The following is an 8062-nucleotide window of genomic DNA, read 5'->3' on the forward strand; positions in this document are numbered from 1 at the left end:
CAAAGGAAGGCTGGAGGGGACTGGAGCCCCTCCTTCCCTTGCTTGCCCACACCCCTGGGTATCTCACCTGTCCTCCCGGGGAGACCAGCACCTTAGAGATGCCCAGAGCAACCCCACATGCAGGATGAGGTCCATCCCGTGCCCTGTGAATCTCCTTTTCTCCCCCAAGGAGGTGCAGAGCCCACTTAGGGAAGTGTTTGTGAGCAGCCGTCTCCCATCCCGCAGCAACAATTCCCACACAGGTATCCCAAGTGGCGAAAATGCTCAGCCTCCAACCCAGCCCCAACAGCAGCACTCGTACCTCCAGACAAACTCCTTTATTTCCATCCAGTTTCACCACTGGTACAGATCATACAAAACATGAAAAACCAAAAAAAATAGGCTTTTTTGTGTCCCCCACCCCCCATCCCCAAAGCGTGCCGGCTATTTACAGGCAGAGGCGAGTGGCTCAGTGGCAGCAGCTGCACTTGCTGCTGGTCGGCTCCTTGCACACGCAGCCCTTGGCGCAGTTGCTGCAGCTCGCGGGGCAGCAGGAGCAGCAGCCTGGGGGCGACACAAGAGTTAGGAGGTAGGTGGAAGGGACTGGTGTTCCATGGGGCAGGGAGACCCAGTGGAGAGTGGGGAACGTCACCTCTGCATGAGCAGGGCTGATGATCCCAAAGGGTTGGAGTTCTCCCTGCAGGGCAGGGGCAGACGCCCACAGGGGAACTGGGGTGGGGGGGGTTGTCTCAATGGGCATGGGCAAGAGGGAAGGATCCCATTAGGGTCCTACAGGGCAAGAGAGGGAGTGGTGGGGTCTCCATACGGGGTCCGACAGGGCAAGAGGGCTTGTCTACAGGGCAAGACTTGGGAGGTCCCCATGGGGGTCCAACAGAGCAAGAAAGAGCTCCCTTGCGGGGCAGGAAGGTGTCCATGGGGTCCCACAGGGCAAGGAGGGGTTCCCCTACGGAGCAGCAAGGCGCCCAGGGAGTCCCACAGTACAAGAAGTTCCCCTATTGAGCAGAGAGGTGCCCGTGGATGTCCCACAGGGCAGTGGCAGCTCCCTCCAAGGACAAGGCTGAGTCCCCCCTCCCTGAGACCCCCACTCACTCTTGCGGCAGCTCCGGCAGCGGCAGTTCTTGCACTTGCAGGACCCGGCGCAGGAGCAGGAATCACCTGGGGAGTGAGCGAAAGAGAGCGGAGTCAGCCGGGAGTCAGGCAGCCGGGAGTTAGGCGGGAGTCAGGCGGGACAGGACGGGGCACTTACCGGCGGCACACGTGCAGTCCTGGGGGTCCATGGCTCGGCTCGGCTCTGCTTAGCTCAATCTAGCTTAGCTCGAATCAGCTCGATCCGGCGGTTCCGGCAGCGGTGCGGACTAGCGCCGGCCGCCCGCTATTTATGGGGCACGACGCGGGGCGGTGCTGGAGCTGCGCACGGTGCAGCGGGGCCGCCAGCACCAGGGCCGTGCTCACCGGGGGCGGTGCCGTGCCGTGCTCACCCTGGGGCCGTGCTCACCCTGGGGCCGTGCTCACCCCGGGGGCCGTGCTCACCCCGGGGGCCGTGCTCATCCCGGGGCCGTGCTCATCCCGGGGCCGTGCTCACCCGGGGGCCGTGCTCATCCCGGGGCCGTGCTCATCCCGGGGCGGTGCCGTGCCGTACTCACCCTCGGGCCGTGCTCACCCCGGAACCGTGCTGTGCCCGGGGCCGCGCCGTGCCCTACCCCGGGGCCGTGCCGTGCCCAGTGTGGGGCCGTGCCGTGCCGTGCTTACCCGGGTCACGGACCTGCCCGCCCACCCCTGCTCCCAGCCCCCTGCGGGGAGGCCGGGGTGTCTCACCCGCACGCCCGTCCCAGGCAGGGTGCTACACCCCGGGGGATCGAGCCGCTGAACTGCGCGGGTTGTGGGGGTGACAGCGCTGGCACGGCACTGCCACTAGGTCGTGCACACTTGGGACAGCCCCGTGATGCTTCCCCATGTGTCCAGCGCTGTGGTGAAGTGGTGCCCCCCACCCCAGGGGTGGCTATGGGGTGCATGGGGCTGCCCCTGAGGATGAGATTGACTATTTCAGCACCCCACTGGAAAGTGGGATGGCCCTGGGCAGCCCCCGTGGGGCTGGAGTGCTCAGATGGCCTCCCAGGAGGGGTGGATCATAGAACATAGAATACTATGAGTTGGAAGAGACCCATAAAGATCATCGAGTCCAACTCCTGAACCTGCACAGGACAACCGCAAAAAGCATACCATGTGCCTGAGAGTGTTGTCCACACACTTCCTAAGCACTGTCAGGCTTGGTGCAGTGACCACTTCCCTGGGGAGTCTGTTCCAGTGCCCGACTACCTTCTGGGTAGAGAACCTTTTCCTAGTACCCGACCTAAATCTCCCTTAAGTTTCATGCAGTTCCCTCGGGTGAGCATGGGGATGCAGTGTGGTAGTTTGGCATTGCCAGCTCTGAGCTGCTGGGAATTACTTTCTCATTCCCGTGAGTTTTCCACCTTGTCACAGGGTTTATGTGCCAACTGGCACGTGCCCGTGGCCAGTTCAACATCCAGCATGGAAAACAGTGGCTGGGCCAGGGCCACGCCGTCCCCGTGCCTGCAGCCCCTGCTCTTGGTGGTGTCACAGATGGGGCAAGCCAGAGCTCAGAGCCGGTGCTGTAGATGGGGCCCACCCCCGCGGAGCCCGGACCAGCGGGCTCTAGGACCAGGAGAGCTTCAGTGACCCAGGGAGGCTGTGCCAGGGAACGGCTCGTGCTTGTTTGCAAAAGCACGGGGTTGTTTTTCCCTGGCAGTGTTTGCCGGTAGCAGTGAAGCGAAGCCAGCAAGCATTGCACACGCCACTGTCTGAGCGGGAAGGAGGAGAGGTGGAATAACCGAGCACGTGTGCTGTCACTTCAAATAAACACGGGTTGTGAAATCGCTTCCCTCCCGGACACCCCCAGCGCCGTGCTTCGGGAATGTGCTGTCCCCGCGGGCCCCCCCGCCAGCGGGGCGGGTTCTGCTGCACCCGTGGTCGAGGAAAGGAGAGCCCCAATCACCCAAAATGGGATCGTGCGGGGGTGACTGTGCAGGGCCAAAGCTGCAGGGAAAGCAGGGGAATTCCCAGACTCCTGCATGTCATACATGGAGGGGCTGTGCTGAATCCCGGGACACATTGTCCCGGGCCCACATCACTGTGAGCAGGAAGAGGCAGCACAGCATCCCCACAGAACTGTATGTGAAGCTGGGATGGGGAAAGAGCCTGGAAAATGCCTGATTTCCCAATCTGAGCATTTCTACTAAATAATGAGGTCATCCTGCAAGCAGAACAGAGAGGAATGAATGAGTATCCCCTGAGCCATGGGCTTGCTGAAAGGCCATGCCAGACATCAATGGGGAGAGGAGAGCTCAGAGGGGTCTCCTGTATTACTGCTGGTATTCCAATTTCGCAGGGCACGGAGTAGTTAAACCCAAGTTTGTTCCTATGTAAGAGGAGTGCCAGGTCCAACTCTGATTTTGTAGCAGCCATAAAGTGAGGAGCAGAGCTGCAGCTGCCCAGCACAGATGTCAGGGCTCAGAGTTGGGATGCTGGAACCCCCAGTTCCCCCCTTCCCCCCACCACCGCCACTCCCCTGAAGGCAGGGGACAGCGTCCAACAGCTGCTCTCCATCACACTGCCATAGGGCACAGGGATGGGCACAGCACAGAGCCATGGGGCAGGACCAGTGCATACCCACAGGGGCCAGCAAAGCCAGAGGGATGCCATGAGCTTTGCTGGTTAAACCACATGTTTGGTGATAAATCCCATTAGCAACCTCTCCTTCACTCTTGTCGTGGCCCACCAGTGATGTTTTTGTATAGTGGGCACTTACATCTCTCTGGGTTGGAAAGAATAAAGGTAACCCTGCTCTTTGCAGAGTGGAGTTCAGTGTGATTGCTCCATGCCTGCTGCATGCCTGCCCTGCCCTACATTTGGTGATGTAGGGGTGGCCTTTGCACCTGTTAGAAGTGTGGGGTGATGGTGACATCTCAGGGGACACCCTGAGGGAGGAGCCCTCCTGGAGCAAAGGGGAAACCCCTAGGGACTGGCACCGTGAGCAGCCCGTGGGCAGGGGTGCTGTGCTGTAGGCTGTGCCAAATCCCTGGCTGAGTCCTGGCGGTGGTGACTGGGTGGGTCAGGAAAGGTTTTTAACCTAAAAAGAGGCCATGAATGGTTGCATTTGAGGACTGCGGGGACAGGCAGAACCTGTCATGTTCCTGGGAAGCAGCAGGGTGGCATGTGGCACCTGGGGTGCAGCGTTCTGGCAGCAACATGGCTGTGCCGGGGCAGGGTGAGCATCACACCCTGACATGGGCATTGCAGGCATCACACCCCATTGTGAGCTTTGCACCCTGGCATAGGCATCACATCCCATCGTGGGCATTCTGCCCCATCACAGGCAGTGCACCCCATCACATCCCATCACAAGGATCACATTGCAAACCATAGTGGGCATCACACTACGGTCTGGGCATCACATCCCATCACAGGCACTGAACCCTATTGCAAGCAGGGCACCCCGTTGTGGGGATCACGCCCCTTTGTGGGCACTGCACCCCTTGGTGGGGAACCAGGTCACCTGAGGCTCCCCAGGAGCATCCAGCTAGGCTGGCAGAGGTGGCAGGGGAATAAGCAGTGTGGTTCTGCCAGCCATTTCAACTAAATTGCCAGGAGGAAAACTAAACCTGTTTCTCTGCTGCCCCACCTGCCGTGGAAACATTCCCCCTGGAAATGGGCAGGGCTGGGGCGGTTATTACAGTGAAAGCTTGTAATAACAAGCTGCTCATTAGCCCCAAGAATCTCTGTTGGAGGAGACAGCATGGGATTTGCCTCTGGGTAACAAGAGGATGGGGGGGGAAATCCCTTGTTGTGTAGGGAAAGTGTTAAAACAAGAATCAGAGCTCCTGGTAGGGAGAGCAGAGCCAAGAATGGAAGACAGGAGCAAAAATAAGACGCAGGCTCTTTGCCATGATCCCCCACATGCACTGTCCTCCCGCTCCCCAGGGGAACCGCCGCATCCAACAGAAGTGCCAAGTTCCTTATGGACCTTTATATACATATCACTTTATTTAGGTAGCTTATTACATGTCAAAGTGACAAACACTAAAGAAATCTGAACACATATATAAAAAAAGACAACCAACATACACAATAAGGTTATTCTTCTTTGGCCCCCCCAGATGTGCATCACCCCTAGATGTGCAGCCAGGGGTCCCCTATTTGCAGCAGCTGCACTTGGCGGAGGGAGGCCCCTTGCAGACGCAGCCCTGTGCACACTTGGCACATCCAGCTGGGCAGCAGGAGCAGCAGCCTGTGGGAAGGACAAAAAAATATTAAGGACATTCTTGGGAGGTCTCAGGCTGGGACTTGGGGGGTCTCACTCTTTTGGAGACCTCCCATGTATCCATGTCGTTCCCTTTTAGCAGCATCCCCATCCTTGGCAGTGTCTCCCAGGGTGTTTGTGCAGCCGGGGCTGGCACTGGAGAGGCAGGGGCAGAGTGTAGAACTCCCGGGGGTTCACCAGGATTCCCCCAGTCCCTCTCTTTGCAAACCCTCATGGCACCTGGCTCTGCTGGGGGTGACCGCATTGGGAGCACCCAGAAGAAATCTCAGTGCTGCTTCTTCCCCAGCATCCCCCTGTGCTAAGCCTGAGGTGCTGTTGAGGGGAATGCTCAGGTTTAGGTGGTACTGAGTGACTTGTATTGCCTGGAGAGGGGGTGGGATTCACACAGTGCTCCTTTGGGGGGAAAAAAGCCATATGTGAGGAATAAACTCGCCTCTGGCAATGCTGAGACTGATTTGATTCACTGCATACACGGACGTGTAGTGAAACCCCCCCGAGTGTTTCTGCCCCCCCCCGGGAGCTCAGGGATCCCTCTTACCTTTTTTGCACGATGTGCATTTGCAGTTTTTGCATTTGCAGTTGTCCCCGCAGGTGCAGGTGCCACCTAAAACATAGAGAAAAGGAGAAAAAGAGGTTGAGAAGAGGTGGTAGGAGGGAATACCCACAACTCAGAGATCCGCGGGGGAGAGCATTGCTTCCCCTCCGAGCATCCACTGATGATTCAGCCTCGCTCAGAGGGGAGGTCATTCCCAGCCGCTTCTCAGTGAGATGCTCCCAGTGTGACACCGCAGTGCTGGGAAAGGACTTCAGTTGCTGGCCCAGCCCGTACGAGAAAGAACATCGGGAATGGCGGAGGAGGCCGGCGGGCGGGAGTGTCAGTGTTCCCGCTGGGATGCCGGGGCTCCCGCTGCCCCCCGGGATGGAAGGAAGCGCTGCCTTACCTGTGGCACAAGGGCAATCCTGAGAGTCCATGTTTGGCTGGGCTGGGTGCCTGCTGTTGGACGCGTTGGGCGACGGGAAGAAGCTTTGGCAGGACTCGCAGCCGCCTCCTATTTATCCTTGGCCAGGCGAGAGCGAGTGCAAAACCTCCGCCCCTGCAGCCTGCACACGGCTCAGCCCGGCTCCTGCCCCGGGCGCTGCTGATTCACTCCCCGGGCGGCCCAGCGTGACCTGGGGCTCCCTCATCCCCCCGCGCCCCCTCCGCGGGGTGCTGTGGCAGCAGGGATGGCTGCCGGGGTGACCACCCGTCTCCGCTGAGGTGTTGGGAGGGGTGCAGAGAACTGCCAGATCTCATCACACAGATGACACCAGTCTCGGAAGTGTTGCTGCACTCGACAGGGCTGGGGACTGAGGGGGTGCACCCAGGGAGCCCCCACAGTCCAGCCCTTGATTGATTGATTGATTGATTGACTGATGCCAAAATCAATCTGCCAATCTGACTGGGGGGGTACATTAATCCAGGGAATGCCACCACTGCTGGGAAATCTCAGTCCCCTCCTCTCAAAGCTGGCACAGTGGGGTGAGGGGGACCTGGCACCATGAGGCGACAGGGATGCAGTCTCTGCTTGAGACCCTGTCCTGTGGTTCCTACACCCTCCCCGCAAGCGGGAGCAGCAACAAGCTGGACTGGCCTGGCCGGAGCCTGCCATGCCCTCCCAGTGCCCCAGGAGAGCGGCACCCACGTCCCCTCGATGCCGTGAATGGCACCTCGGGGCCTGTCTCCTTCCCGGCTGTGGTGCTCCATCCCACTCCTCTGAATTAATTTCCGTGCACCATTAGCTGGGTGTGCAGGGGAGGAGGGTGGCAGGCAAGCTGCCATCACCCTGGTCAACTCCTCTGGCAGGTTTTACCCACGCACTCAAAAGCACAGTGAGTGTTTGGGGTGGAAGGCACAAAAAAAAAATCAGGCTTGCTGAGATTTTTGGTGTGGGGACAGTCTACTTTGTGTGCAGGAGGTATTGTCAGCTGTGGAACATCCTTCCTCCTCATCCCTGTGTTTTTGTGTGCTCTTTGGTGTCAGTGATACCCCATCCCAGCTGCCCCCTGCTTTGAGACTCCTTTGCCTTGGGGTTTTATCCCAGCTGGGCTTTTGCCAGAGGTACCTGGCTGAGGCAGTTTGTTGATGCTAATCCAGCTGAAACAGCGGCCCAGGGAGTATTTTTACCACTCATCTGTCTGGGCTTGTTGGGTGACATGATGGGGAGCATTGCCAGCACCCCAACTCAGCGTCTCCTCTAGCCTCTCCAGGCCAGTGTGGGAAATCAATATGGAAAAGCCCGAGGAAGGCAGAGCCAATGAGCCCCTTCCTCAACTCCTCCAGCCTGGAGCAGCTTGTTGGTGCCCTGACATGCCAGCCCTGCAGTCGTGTGAATGTCACACTGATGCTGATGCACTGGGGCATGATGGCAGGGGACAGTGCCAGGGACCAGGCACGTGCCAAGAGTGTTATTGTTCCTGTGGGAGCAGGGAAGCACAAACAGGGGAAACACATGTGCAAAGGGTCACCTGCCTCTCTGGCTACGGCCCCCTGTACTGTGTTAGTGTCATGGCAAAGGGGCCGCATCTCCTTGGGATCTTGCATTTGCTCTGCTTCTTAGCTGAAATAGTCAGCCAAGCACTCCTGTGGTACAGTAATATGCCCAGGGAAATGCTTCCTGCCCTGTCATGATGGATACATGGGGAACAGCAATATCACTGTTGCATCTGTTGTGTCTTCCCCCACTG

The 8062-nt window shown here is 58.8% G+C and overlaps 1 protein-coding gene across 1 annotated transcript; it reads right to left on the bottom strand.

The window, feature by feature from the left end:
- Window positions 1-5033: 5033 nt before the first annotated feature.
- Window positions 5034-6447, bottom strand: LOC120410630 (metallothionein-1). The gene is made up of 3 exons (XM_039558619.1): window positions 6280-6447; window positions 5877-5942; window positions 5034-5305 (listed from the first exon to the last, which is right to left on the bottom strand). Exons 1-3 carry the CDS (start codon window positions 6308-6310, stop codon window positions 5211-5213), a joined length of 192 nt encoding a protein of 63 aa, XP_039414553.1. The 5' UTR covers window positions 6311-6447; the 3' UTR covers window positions 5034-5210.
- Between the last annotated feature and the right edge of the window lie 1615 nt (window positions 6448-8062).

Source organism: Corvus cornix, chromosome 11, assembly GCF_000738735.6.
Source record: "Corvus cornix cornix isolate S_Up_H32 chromosome 11, ASM73873v5, whole genome shotgun sequence".
Taxonomy (NCBI): Eukaryota; Metazoa; Chordata; class Aves; order Passeriformes; family Corvidae; genus Corvus; species Corvus cornix.